The following is a 14,671-nucleotide window of genomic DNA, read 5'->3' as shown; positions in this document are numbered from 1 at the left end:
TAAACAATTTGATACAACTTTATCTCGAGGTTCCACAATTTTGCCGTCTGACCAAAATCCGAAGTATTTCCAAACAGGGCTTTTTAGATTGCTCGGAGGGGGTTGTGAACTCTCTGCCATCATTACCACACGGTTGTTGTTGAATTATTCGCTCGTTTCAGCCGCAGTAGTGCTGCTTTTTTTTTTTTTTCACAATCGAATGTCTGTTTTTTTTTACAATTCGACTATATAATCGAATTTAGAATATTCGTTGACAGCCCTACTGTACAGCGCAGAGTAACCAAGCAGATCCATGCAGCACAGACATAGTTAATAATCCTGTGGCTCAATCTAAGCTGTAACATATCCTCTCCAGCTCAGTCAGCCTGCTTTTCCAGCACGTAAACACACACACTCACGTGCACACAGGTAAGATGATGACAGAGGTTTACTAATCAGAAATGCAAGAAGCTTAAAGACAGCAGAGCATGTGAAAGTAATATCGTGATTAGAAGCCTGTGCAACGAATCTTCAGACCAGCCTGACTCACTGTAGAAGGAAATGTAGGCTACCTGTAAGCTAAAAAGAACATCAGTGTTTCCCACACATAGACTTTACTTGGGCGGGCCGCCCAGGTATATTAACGGCCGCCAAAGTATATTTGGCGACCCATTTTAGCATTTTTTATTTTAATTTTTTTATCCGTCCGAGAGAACGACACCATCCGCGATCGATTAACTAGTGAACAATCTCCCCTCGCTCTACCCCTCCAGGGTTTCCCACACATAGAAAACTTTGTGGCGGGCCGCCACAATATCAGCACTGACCGCCACAAATTTTCTTTTTTTTCACTATTTAATCGTAGAACTGTGTGTAGCGCATTGATTCGCTCAGCCCCTAATTGCTCTCTCTCTGTCTCTCGCTCTCTCTCTCGCTTGCTCTCTCTGTTGCTCCCCCTCTCTCTCTTTGTTGCTCGGTCTCTGTCTCTCTCTCTCTCGCTCTCTCACCGGACCCGTCTGTTCGCCTCCCACTGCGCACGTGAGGGACATTTTTTTCCATGCCAAGAAGACGGCTGACTGAATTCCCGAAAAGAAGAACTAACAGTTAACGTTACTCGGAATACAGCTGAGTTTCCAAGATTAGCACGCTGTATAGCCTAGCTGCTAGTCAGTATCCACTGAGTGGACTGATAACGTTAATATTAAATTTTTAACTCTGACTCTGAATGTTTGCTCCCTCAATCCAGTAATATTGAAAAATATTTTCAAAGAAGGAAAAGGACTGGTCCTGAGGAGGAGCAGGGACAGTCTGGACCAGAGGAGCTGGTGAGCAGTAAAACAGAGTAGATAATAATGTCAAAGGCTGTAATTTAACAATCTAAAGATACAGGTGAAACACCCCCCCCCCCCTGTTGCCAACCCACCTACCACCACAAATACATTCGAATTCTGTGGGAAACACTGAACATAATCATAATTCTGCAGGTTATCATAAAGGCAATATGATTCTAGGCCATAGCCTTTCAGTATCAGCTAAATATCATCCCATGTGCAGGCTTGGCCTTCACAAGTACCAGAGAAGGAAGTTAATCAGTGATGCAGTAGTCACAGAGCATACAGCTAATTTTGTAGCAGCTGCACCAGCATAAAATGTGGTACTTCGAGTGTAAATTTGTGAGAAGAAAATGAGGCAAACCCTTAATTAATCTCTCTCCCTCTTCCTCTGTATCTGTCTCACACACACACACACAAAGCCCAAGCAGCAGCTCAGACAGCTTGTGCAGCAATGCTTTGGTAGCCAAGCGTCCAGCCAGTGGCGTGTTAATCTGTTAGACAAGCAGTGTTTGGACTGAGCCGGGCTCAGGGCTATGGCTACTACCAGACAAGGACAGGGGTCACATGGGTCACACCGTTACCTCTCCCACACAGACCACACCAACGTTTCAATGGTATGGGAGACAGCTTAACTGTGTGCTGAGGATGACTCAGGGCATAGGGAAAGGTTAGAGGAAGTGCGAGAGTCTAAGTGTGGGTGTGTCACACAGTACAGATCAGGAGAACAAACTTAACAAAAAATAAATAAAAAGATAAAAATAAAAATTGCAATATTGACTACTGTAACTACTACTACTGACTACTAACTACTACTACTTTCTAATTACTATTGTAACTTTCTAAGAGCCTGCAGTTCAATTACATCAAACCAGAGGTAAGTGTTCCTGATGTCCTCTTAAAAGTTACTGTGCAGTTCTGGTGCCATGCAGAATCCCTGAAATAGCCTACATGTCAAAATAACACAAACAATTCTTGGCATGTCCACCTGTATCTCCATTCATGTTGCCATCACTGCATTCAGAAAACAAAAGAAAAACATTGTTGTCAGTGTTTCCTATGCTCCCAGATGAGGAATGCCACCCTATGGATCCCTCTCCAGGCTCTGCGATGTTTCAAGCCTGCCCATTAACCTCCACTGATAAGACCCTGTTTTGCGTTGTTACAGGATGACACATGCAGGCCTCCAGACCCCGAGAGAGGGGTGTGTGAGTGCAGTGCATGTGTGTATAAAACATATTTAGGCTACTCGCCACACTGGTACCTCCAGGCACAATGGTTGGAAAGGAGGGGAGGAGGGAGAGAAGGGTAAGCTAAAATGGGGAAGAATAACGCAGCATCCTGTTTGCTATTTTTACATAACTTCCTGTCACAACCCTCAGAATTTGAGAAAAAATATTGCAGAACATTGACGTGTGTGTGTGTGTGTGTGTGTGTGTGTGTGAGTGTGTGTCTGTGTGTACGTGCGTGCATAAGCAAGTTGCAACTAAAGCAGAAGTAAGATTCAACAGTGGACAAAATGAAGCTATGAATAAGAAGAGATGGCTTCATATAGTCCAAACAGCCAGGAGTTCAGTATAGTTTGAATGCAAACATCATATTTGGCTAGAACATCTTGCCTTCTCCCTCAAGGCCAGATAAACACTGCTGAAAAAAAACGGAGACACTGATGCCATGAATTGCCAGATTTGGCAAAGGCAGCAGTTTATTTTAAGCCAAAGACCTGAGAGCAACTAAAACAAGTGAAACAGCATTGTCTGGACTAGCCTATTTATTCTTTAACTGAACAGACTTTACCCCCAGAGACGGTCTTTAACAAACATCTGAGCAGGTGAAACTGACTTAAAGGAATGCGGCCCTCTCCTTGTTGCCTGTGCAGTAATAAGTGGTAAATATTCATTAGCTCAGAGCACCATATGCACACATGGGCACTTGTTCAAAGTATATCAAACACTGAGGCATGCACTGTTGTTTACCCTACGACCACACTCCATCACACGCATGGCAGCAGGCACACACATGCATGCACACACCCAAGAATATGCAATTTGGTGTACAAACAACACACAAGTGTTCTTCTGCAGCTCCCTCCTAGCCAGGCCCCCAAAACACTCTCTTCAGCACCTATAACTTATCCAGAACATTGCAGCCCGCTTCATCTTCTACCTCCCCAAATTCTCCCATGTCACCCCCTTCCTACACTCCCTCCGCTGGCTGCCTGTGGCTGTTGGTATCAAATTCAAAACCATGGTGCCGTGTACGAGACTGTTATGGGAGTAGTGCCCCCATAACTCCCCACACTCTGCCACTACCGGCCGCTTCATTCTTCGTTCTTATACTTACATACTTAACTCTTTTACTCCTCATCTTGGCTCAAAACTCATCTCTTCAGCACATCACGCTCTCCCCAGAGAATCATGCCCCCTCTTTTTCTGCTGTTGCAGCCATTGTAAGTTTCTCTGCGTAGCTAAATGCCTAAAATGTAAACAAAGATTTGGGGTCTAGGTCTTGGCCCCAAGCTGACCAACCCTCTTATTATTAGAAGACAAGGGGATAGAGAAAAGGAGGAATGAGGGCAAAACGGATATATTTTTAAAAATGAACCTAAAGTGAGAATGCAAAAGACAGGTCTGAATGAAGCAAGCAGGTGGAGGTGAGATTCCACTCCAACTATGGTATTTCAGCGCTGTAGTGACTCTGCATTCCTTTGTGTGCCTGCCCTGACAAATAGGCCAGCAGCACTGTTATTACACAACTCAGCTCTCATATCCAGTCAGAACAGGCTTCAGAGCAAACCAAACACAGTCTTCAGCTGAGCCACCAGCCGCTCCTTTTCTACCTAGGGCACAGACAGGACAGAGAGACCACTATGTACGTTAATTATTATACTCACCTATGGTAAATTATTACTACAAGTGTCATTGTTTGATTTAATTACTGGTGTCTGAATAGGATATTACTTGAGGCTGGAGGACAACTGCTGTAAGGCAGGTATTTTGTTACACAAAATCCATTCCAATTAATCTCAAGAGCAAGGTGTCTTGGCAAGTTTACCTATCCTGAATCATCTTCATTTAGTGAACAATTTAACCGTGATTTTAGATTTAAGTCCTCCGTACCCACTCAGCATGTATCACACTGCCTATATCTTATTATTATCTCTGACTGTCCCACCACTCATGCCCACACTCTGTCTTTCTTAATCCACAGTGGAATCTCCTAATCTGCATCTCTCTCATTTCTGGCTTGCCTCCCCAAGATTCTTTCACTCTATTCCTCTCTTCCCACTCTTTCATTTGCTTTCTGCCACACTCTCTTTCTCTCTCTCTCCCCCTCTCACTTTGTCCCTCTCTTTCTCTCTGCCTCCCCCAGACCCCACTCTTTGATTCTCTGGCTAACTCGCTCTCCCTTGCTCAGCCCCACTCTCTGAAATCCTCCCATTCACTCTGAGCCAAGAGGCCCATGCCACTAGCAGTCCATTAACCACTCCAGTTTCACACTGGCACTCAGTCAGGCTCCTCTCCAGCTCACAGTATGCTCTTCTTCCCCTGAGATGGAGAGACAGTGTGTGTGTGTGTGTGTGTGTGTGTGTGTGTGTGTGTGTGAGAGAGAGAGAGAGAGCGAGTGAGCGTGTGTGAGAGAGAGAGACAGAGAGAGAGAGAGAGAGAGAGAGAGATGTAGGGAAAGAGGGTGAATGATACCTACTCTACACAAAAGCACAAAGATTAAAGTGGAAGCATTAAGCTAGTGATCTAGTTGACACAGACTATGTGACTGGAGAGTAAAATCCTGACCAGTTAAAAATGTGGCGTTATCTTGAAATAAGCATTTGCTCAGGTGGTTCCCCCAGGAAGTAGGTGCACTAGTGCACACAGGGACATGAAGGCACAAGATTTTTTGCTTGAAGGCAGGTGCACTTATCTGTGCTGCTGATCAAGCCTTTAATGATAAAGAGCTCCATGCCCAGCTGCACTTAACACTTATGCCCAGTGGTGCCCAGTTAGCCACCCATCCCACCTACACACACACACGCACACGCACACGCACACGCACACACACACACACACACACACACACACACACACACACAATTCAGTCCAGTTGTCCCATTATTTCATGGAGAGTTTCAGTTGCTCTTGCAACTAAAAATGCTGATTGTGTTGGAGCTTTCCTCAGAAGCTACAAGACAAACGCAATAGGTTTTCTGTGGTAAAAATGTGGAGATGGTAAAAAAGAAAAAATCAAGTCTTTAAAGACAATACTGTGAGGAGCTGCTCACTGGAAAGTGACTTGATTGAAAGTTGCTGTCCATTTCAGGACGGCACAGCGGAATGCAATGGAGTCAAACACATTCCCCAGTCAGAACTAGTCTTTATCACCCTGTGAGCATTCAGCAAACCTTTCACCTAAAAAACAGATAACCTCTCATGCTCAACAAGACGTACCAGAGCCAGAATCTGTGATCTACAATTCACCTTGTATCCCAAACAACTGTCCAAGGCAGTGATCCCTGGCTAATCCGCGCCGCGCCTGCCTGCTGGTTTCAGCCAGCCTGGTTATGTCAACAGGGTACATGGATGCTGATCCCCGCTGTCTCTGTGGGTCTGAAGAACATAGATAGCACTTCGGGGGGTACAGCTAAAATGACCCGCTTTTGGCTTCAAACGAGGCTACATGGATCACACTCTACTACAAAGGCTGCTGAGAGGGCAATGAATCATGTAAAGCATTCCTGTGGGACATAAGTACAGGTTACACACGCGCGCACACAGTGGGAGAACATTACACTGTGAGTAACTGTGGGGTAGGCCAGTGGTAGAGACATCATTACAGGGGTTGACGTAATATCTAACTGAATCAGACAGTGGCATTATTTCATCTACATATAAAAGAAGGATCATCCCATCTTATTGAGAAAAAATAGATGTATACGGGAAAATGTAAATAATTTTTAATGAACTGCAAGTGCCTCTAGAACCGGGATGGTGACTGCTACAAATCCCAGAGGACATATTGGAGAGAGGTTCACACAGGGGTAATGTTGGGTTGGAATACCAAAAACCAAGCAGACTGGAGATAGAGAACACACAGACACACACAGAGATGACTGATACTGACACCAAGCTCGTCATGTCATCATTACTGAGATGTCTGAAAATGGCAGATAGTGGAGAAAGATGACGTCATAGATCAAGAACAGCAGACACGATTTCATCACAAAGGACCCTTAACCTCTCTCTGAACTCTGACCTTGGCTGTGTGTGAGTGAATGCCTCTGTGTCTGTGTGTGTGTGTTGCATAATAACACGCTAGGAATGGATTCAGATTGCATAGTTAGCAGTGTACTGAAGTCAAGGGCGTATCATATACTTCCATCACATGCTACGTGGGTAGCTGCACACACACAGACGTGCGCTCACACTTTCATGCAGACAAGCAAATGCACTCAAAAACTCACTCACACATGCAGTGTTATCTTATGCAGACATTTACAGAACTGGTTTCTGTCTCTGACTCATGTTTGCTTATAGCCCTACCTTGAACTGCATGAACATTACTGTATGTTATGTCGGAATTCACCATTTACCACTCACTTTCTATCCCTCTGTCAGGTCTATATGAAGCTGTGGAATGTGTTCACAGGCCAGTAAACCACAACAGCTGAATTCCTAACAGTGTGGACAGCATTACATAGTGAAAACACTACTCATGACTGACTCGGTGTGTGTGTGTGTGTGTGTGTGTGTGTGTGTGTGTTCCACATACTAGTGCAGACTGACTGTTCGCACTAATGTGGCAGTTCCTGTCATCAACACCATGCCTTTGACAAAGACAAACTATGCCTACCTATCCCTTCTGCTCGGCAAACATGTGCCGGGTTCATGGCCAGGTGATATTCAACTAAAAAAACTCAATCATCAAAGCCCGACCAAACTGTTAATGTAGGAATCTGTTTAAGATCATTCCTGCCAGCAGGGTGCTAAACATCTTGCAGAGTGCACAGAGGTGCTTGGAACATTTGTCACTGAATGGGACCTTCAATGAAGGACTTGGAAGGACTCTGAAAAGTGTGTGTGTGTGTGCGCGGTGGGTTAGCTGCACTCAGTGGCCAGGTGTGTCTTGAGCCCCTCTATGGTTACCGTTTGTCTGTGTGTACAATATCAGTTTTCAACTGTTGCTAGACCTGGCCAAGGGGTTAAGTTACGCAACCTCATTTGCCTTGGCTGATGACACACATCCCTACGGATGACTCCTAGTGCTCTCCTCCCATCCAGACACCACGCTGGATCACAAGTTAACACTGTGGGTGGACGACACATGATGTCACCATAACTAACTCAGCACTGGAAAATTCTATGGACAAATCTCATGCCTGTAGCATAGACAGTACTTTTATTCATTTTAAACAATTCAAATTAAAATCATCCAACTTTATCTAGTAAATAAAATACATGCAACCCTCTCTGTAAGTAAGCAAGGAATACAGACAAGTGTTATGAAAAGCTTATGATTTGACAAGTGATAAGCTGCCTGTAAGTTAACTTGTCAGGGCTGCAACAATTCAAAGTTGGAAAGCCAGCTACTTCCTCAAATGTTCACAAAACAGGTAACCTGAAACCGTGAATGCTGCAGGGAAACAATTCAAGCTTAATTGACAGCTGGTGCATGGCTTTACGGGCGAAAGTGATTATAGGTATGGTGGCACTTTGTTGCTTTGTAGCTTCACATGAAACGTGGGAGAAACGAGCTGTAACCATCAGTGGAGCAAATGATGTTGGGCGCACCACTTGTTGAGCTCAAGTACCCAAACAGATTATAAACTAGAGATGCTCACAGCAGCAACTTGAACCTGAGGGATACTCACAAATTTCTTTTTCCCATCTCCATCCTCATAGTTCTTCTTTGCTTTCTTGTCCTTCTTGGGGACAGCAGCCGAGGCAGAATTCCCCGAGTATGGATCCATTATTATGATTCAACCAGTTTCCTAGAACTGAGTGTCAAAACAAACCCGTGTGACGGTAACTTCCCTATACTCAAACTCAAAACAAAAGGCAAACAGTTTCCTCTGAAGTTGCTTTTCACTAGCGAAAAAACGAATGGCTAGTTCTCTTGGGGCCTAGGCTAGTGTCTTGGCTAACTAGCCACAATTAGCACAGTGTGGCTAATGATTTGGTAGGTAGCCAACTACACCGAACGAGCCCCTCGCTAAGCCGCCTGCCTGTATTACTAATGGAGGGAAATTCAAAGCAGAGCCCCAAACCCGCGGAGGGAAAAGTAGCAAAACAACCTGTTGCGACTTTCTACTACAGACAAGGACGAAACTCCGCCAGTATTGACATATAACACAAAACGAATAGTAACAATGTGAGTCTGTAAAGTCCCACAAACTACATGAACTGACTCGCTGCGGTAGTAACCGGCTAACGTTAGCTTTAGCTAGCCTAGCTAGTCTGCTATGTAAACTCGCCGTGGAAAAAACTCCGTTCTCCCTACTTCCACGAGTTGTTTCGGTGACTGGAACGCGGGTGACGTGTTGGTGTCACTGGTAACTTGGTTCGACGGTAATTCCCAAATTAGTTTCCATGACTGCTACAAGTTCAGTTAACTTTTTCCCCCGAACTGACAGACAGCGGAGCAGCAACCACGTCCTCGACAGTAGATGAGTCTTCCTGTTCTGACAGGTCTGTCGGAGCGGTGGGGGAGGGGCCTGCGCTCTGGAGCTACACCTGAGAGGGTTTGACTGACAGCTTGGCCAACCTGACTGACCAGGGCTGTGGCTTGCGGTCAGGGGTCCCCAGCAAAATTAGGACTAGTTTAATTACTAACTCTATAATTACAAACCCTATAATTTAATTCCATATAAATAATCCAAATGCCACAATGTGTAATGAGATTTATTTTATCATAGGTTTCCCTGTCCCCATGTACAATGTTTACAAGTACACAGGGTGTGATGCAACAATCCCTTAGGTCATAATCTAGGATAAGCATCCATACAGAAGCCAAATTCAGATGTCAAAAGAACAATGTACTAACCCTCATCCCTCAACCCTCACCCTAATCTAAATGTGACAGGGTTGAGTGTGTGGGATGATGCTCAGGGATCTAAGGCTGCACACAGGCTCATAAGGGGTCAACCGGTCAGCGATATAACTAGAGGCCAAACCTATCCATGCTTTAAAAGTGATCAGTAAAGTAAATTCTGAAACTAACAGGCAGGTATATATGCAGGTATAATGAATATGATGCACTTTTCTGGGCATTTAGAGTATACCCGCCCATCTAAACCAGCGTAATTAGCACTGTAATGAGAAGTCAGGGTCAGAAAAGGCTACAGCCTCTCCCCTCAGCTGCTGCACCATATCTCCAACTGCCACGACACCACTGTGTGACTCATTGTGTGATTGTAAGCAATAATATCATATGAAATAATGAGACAGCTAGCCTAGATACTGCACAAGAATTCCATCTCATCTCACATATCACAAAATGAAAATAGGCAAGAACAGCTATTGGGACTGAGAGAGATTTTGGCTGTAGTGTGCAAGTGGCACAATGAGCATGAATAGATGTAGGTCAGCATATTAGTGCCCCCACTTTCCTGACCTGAACCAACATTATCAGTGATGCCACTATTCCCTCCAAAGAGAGTCTCCAGTTTTGTGCAGCAAATCCTCACGTTTAAATGATCCTAAATAAACTAAATAATCAAAAACCCACTCCTGCATTTCAAAGGTGAGTTTGATCCTTTGTGTGGTGTAACTACCGTATCATTTTCTACTCGAACTGTCTGAACAGAAAATCAGCCTTAGGGCGCCACCAAGTGGTCAAAATGTAAACGGCAGGCGCCATAGGGTGCAGTTTGATGAGGGGTCAGCGGAGTTAACGTTATCAAAGCAGTGCGTAATGGGGAGTAATGGGGCTATTCTCGACATTGTTCTCTAAAATGACTTCTTTGCAATCTGATAAGGTTGCTATTGGCACTGGGTGAGGGTGATCTGTAGGTCTATTGGAGAGGTAGGTGAGAGAAGAACATCAAAATTATACAATCAGATAAGCAAATTAATGAATCAAGTTGGAGGTCTTGCATCGCCCTGAATGTGCTGACTAAACCGATCCAATTCTTAACGCGCTGTCTTCCAAATAACACCGTTTAAGTAGTCGGTAATTAGCAGTCCCACGCTCCAGGCAGTGTCGGTCCCCTGTCCCCCCCCCCCCCTCTGCAATGTCCCACTTCAGTGCTCCTCAGATCCTCCAAATATTTTACGCACCGCAGAGTACAATAATCACAGTGTTTACCTCATCTCAGTGGAATTCCCTCCTGTTTGTAGACATTCATTCAGTGAAGCCTGCTCGGGCAATTTTGTTTCGAGGTATGGTGTCCAATACTTGAAATGCAATATTATTTATTATCTCTGTCCTCTCTCTCTCTCTCTCTCTCTCGCACACACACACACACACACACACACACACACACACACACACACACACACACACACACACACACGCACGCACGCACGCACGCACACAAACAGGATTACGGAGATAGGCGCATCTATCTGTTTTGGTATGTGAGAGATGTTTGGGAACAACAAGATTGGAGAGGATTTACGCATCACCGGCGGCACTGAAACCGACAAGCAGTTTGGTTTATCGCGCACTACACGCCATATACTCCTGCCTCAAGTCTTCAATCTACCGGAAATTACCGTCTTAAATTGTAGAGGAGAGGTTAATTAAAAGTGAAAGTGCACGATAAGCTGGCATCCCTTTGGCACTCGTAAAAACGCCTCTGCCAATGGACGTATTAGATGATAAACGGTTGGCCCTCCTCCCCATCATCAGCAGCATCATCATTCACAAACAGGTCTACTGTTATCGGGACGAAAAGACTTACAGTTGAAAGTGGATTTGAGTATCTTTATGTGAAGATGTAGGCCTACAGCCCGTCATTTAATCATTGGCTTACAATGGACAAGAGAATGAAAACGGCATGTGTTGGCTGCATCATTGCACAATACAAGACAGTTCAGCTACAGTCATACAAAATATGTTATATACAACCAGCTAACATACATAAAGCCTATAGCCTTATGGTGATGATGGTCATTTTCCACGGCAGGACCAAGTGCGGCTTGTCAGGGCCACGGCAAACTGTTCCTACAGGTTACTGGGATTAGAAACACTGTTGCGGCAGGTCAAATCTTTAAGCAACAAGATGGATTAATAAACTCACAGAAATGTTAGTTGGGAGTACATTGAGAAGAATAAACAGGTGGTTCCTAAAGTGCGGCGCGCGGACCACAAGGGGTCCTTGGAGGGGTTCCATGGGGTCCCCAGCAAGATGAGGGTTTGTTTAATTTAACCATTATTTAATTCATTAGAAATTAGCACTATAAGAATGATTCATCTGATCAGTTTCACACTCTCCACTGTTATCTTCCCACATACATCTCAAATAAAAACCTCTAACAAATGGGGGTTCATGGTCTAAAATACTTGGGTGGATCCTTAAAGTGAAAAAGTTTGGGACAACGAGGCCCTGACTAGCTATGTTAAGTCCTGCCATGGAATCTAGGCTATTTAGTCCAAGCGATGGGTCCATGAAGACTCATCAAGGCAACAACTCCATGTGTCCAAAAACGTGCAGCAGCAATTCAACGGGGGACAGCGTAACGCCCCACCAAAGTCCCACCACATCCTGAAAGACCCGGTCCCGGAGCCCCCTCCTGCCCCTGGTCGGGGGTCTTTACTTGTAGGAGGTCCGGGCCTCTCTCAGCGACCTGTCGTAGGGCATGGAGGCGAAGAAAGAGTTCCGCAGCTGGCAGTTGATGAAGAACACAATGAGCAGCACCAGCAGGAAGAGCACCAGGCACATGACTATGTAGGTGGCCAGGTCCGGCTTGTGGAGCTCGCCCTCCCGGAGCCCCCCTCCCCCCCGCCCCGTGGTGGGTCTGAGCAGGGCGGCCACGCTCACCGAGCCGCCGTGGGAGGCGTTCAGGGAGGCGGGGGCGTGCGTGGAGGACTGGGCCATGAGCACCAGGTCGAAGTCCGGGGCGTCGGTGGAGTTGAGGAGGATCTGCCTCAGCATGGCGCCCCGCGGGCTCACCGGCTGCGTCGGACGGCTGGAGGGATGAAAAGACGCGGAGAAGGTTACGAACTGACTCGGTTTGTCTGGGCATAAGCTCTCTGAACGACCCTGACGAAGAAGAACTAGTAGCTTAATCCTGTATTACACATTTAGAAATATTATAGGAATATTATAGACCGACGACAAGGTCACTTATAAACTCACTATCGAATACCACAGATAGTCTGTATGTCCATAGTGATGCCAAAGAGTCTATAAAAGACACACTATAAGTTCCTATAAGAATATCACGAGATATAGCCTAATGATTTTCGTTAAGGGAATCCCACTTGGCGAGAAAACGTTGAAAACAATCGATTAAAAGCACAATGACGCACAGGTTTTAAGGTGAGGACATACTTTGTTGTGCGCTGCGGAAGAGTTCCGCAGGTGAACTGGAAAAGACGGAATCCCGGCTCCGCATTCCTCACTGTCCCCGGCTCTGTCCACTCCAGCCCCGGCGAGGACGCACTGTGGAAAGGCGGCGGGTCGGTGCCTTCAAATCGGCTGCGCCCACAGTCCATATGTCGCCGGGTGGGATATTAGCACGTCAGTATTCCCCCCACGTTAAACCGAATTGGCCAAATCCATGTTTGAATGCAGCTCAATGTCTCGATGAAAGAAAACAGAAGCAAAATCCACTTGTTGACGTTCAAATCCAGATCGGCCTATAGCGCACGAGGTTAAGCACAAACGGCATTACCACACTGTGGCGGTATCCAAATGACTGTTGGGATCTGGCAGAGGTGGTGAAGTTTAACGGCAACCGACGGTGCGCACACATGTCCTTCTGTGCGTCGCGGTGCGCAGTAACAAGTGATCGCCTTTGCCGGTGCGTTACAGGGCGCAAAAGATGGGCACGTCTGATCACCCGGTTTCTCACCCCCGTCCTTGTTCTTATATCCAGTGATGGTCGATAGTGAGCCCACCCCCGGCGAGAGCCCTTACGGGAATATCGATCCGTTATGCCGAAGATGAGAGAAGAAGAAGAGGGATTAATGGAGGAAAACACATACAAAAACACCAGCGCTCCGGGTAGCAAAGAGCTTTCCAACCTCGCCTTGGGATGTCTGTGCGCGCGCGTGTGTGTGTGAGTGAGGGAGAGGGAGAGAGGGAGAGTGGCACAGGAGGAGAGGGGAAGGAGAGGGCGCTGAAGGGACGTCAGCGGACAGGGATGTGTTAAAGAGAAAGTCAAACTCGTCATGCAATGTGACGAAGCTCTCTCTCTCTCTCTCTCTCTCTCTCTCTCTCTCTCTCTCTCTCTCTCTGTGTGTCTAGCTTTGTTTCCAAAGTGATCCTACTTCATTTGAGTGAAAGTGAGTAAGAACCTTTTCTGGGCCAGTGGGGAATGTCTCACATTGGGGTGATTAGAGAACAGGCGGTGTGAGTGTGTGTGGTATGTGTCTGTGTGTGTGAGTGTGTGTGTGTGTGTGTGTGTGTGGTGGAAAGGGGGTAACTAAATTGAAGAGAAGGTCCACCATCTAGCCTATCATTATTACTGTTGGATATCAGAATCCCGACCCCCCCCCCCCCCCCCCTCTCTCTCGCTCTCTCTCTCTCTTTCTCTTTCTCTCTCTTGGTTTTATTTTATTTTATTGTAGGTAAGCCTATTTCAATAGGCGCAACACTGAAGATGAAGATTGAGAGGATGGAGGCTTTTGCACCGGACAAGTACCAGCATATAAAGGACCAGACCTTAAAAGCTCTGCCCATCTGTTTCATATTCATCTGCACCTGTTCTGTCACAACAGGATGGCTGGCAGGCAGCACCGAGCAAGGACAGAGGCACACACACACACACACACACACACACACACACACACACATATGCCATGGCAGAAATACTGTAAAAAAATGCCCAGATTGGAAAGTGACTTTGATGCCACACACATACACAGACTCAAAGAGAAGTTTCAGGTAAAATAGTCTACAAAGAGCACTGGTGTCCCAGTGTCCCATACCAACTTTGTATTCAACATTAAAGAGGATTACAGTGGGGCAGAGTTTGGTGGGATGTGCGTGTCGCATGGGAAATCTAAATACAGCCCAAAGCTTTGTTTACACACGTGGAGGGACAGCAGTAATTGTGACGGCTAAGGAGATTACCGCTTATTATTGCTTTTTGGACGTCACACTCGTTCCCTACTTTGCTACCGGCTTGCTACTATCCTCATCCCCATCATACATTCGCATGCACCCACACACGGAGCGAAAGGCAGACACATCCAAA

At 45.9% G+C, this 14,671-nt stretch overlaps 2 protein-coding genes across 2 annotated transcripts in view; both read right to left on the bottom strand.

Annotated features, from left to right (window-relative positions):
- Window positions 1–8,969, bottom strand: part of diaph1 (diaphanous related formin 1) — an 85,536-nt gene extending 76,567 nt beyond the window's left edge. Inside the window, exon 1 of the mRNA XM_078289080.1 lies at window positions 8,176–8,969. Coding sequence (XP_078145206.1) covers window positions 8,176–8,274 — 99 coding nt within the window. The 5' untranslated portion in view covers window positions 8,275–8,969. The remainder of the gene's footprint in view (window positions 1–8,175) is intronic.
- Window positions 8,970–11,242: 2,273 nt separating this feature from the next.
- Window positions 11,243–13,507, bottom strand: smim32 (small integral membrane protein 32). Its single transcript, XM_071899874.1, has 2 exons — window positions 12,802–13,507; window positions 11,243–12,436 (listed from the first exon to the last, which is right to left on the bottom strand). Exons 1-2 carry the CDS (start codon window positions 12,963–12,965, stop codon window positions 12,061–12,063), a joined length of 540 nt encoding a protein of 179 aa, XP_071755975.1. The 5' UTR covers window positions 12,966–13,507; the 3' UTR covers window positions 11,243–12,060.
- Between the last annotated feature and the right edge of the window lie 1,164 nt (window positions 13,508–14,671).

Source organism: Centroberyx gerrardi, chromosome 16, assembly GCF_048128805.1.
Source record: "Centroberyx gerrardi isolate f3 chromosome 16, fCenGer3.hap1.cur.20231027, whole genome shotgun sequence".
NCBI classification, from domain to species: domain Eukaryota; kingdom Metazoa; phylum Chordata; class Actinopteri; order Beryciformes; family Berycidae; genus Centroberyx; species Centroberyx gerrardi.
The sequence above is the reverse complement of the archived record's forward strand: the minus strand, read 5'-3'. Positions and strand labels throughout refer to the sequence as shown.

Coding starts and splice junctions, on each gene's coding strand:
- smim32 (XM_071899874.1), bottom strand. CDS start 12,965: ATGGACTGTGGGCGCAGCCGATTTGAAGGCACCGACCCGCCGCCTTTC. Junction 12,437..12,801: donor CTTCCGCAGCGCACAACAAA/GTATGTCCTCAC, acceptor TCATCCCTCCAG/CCGTCCGACGCAGCCGGTGA.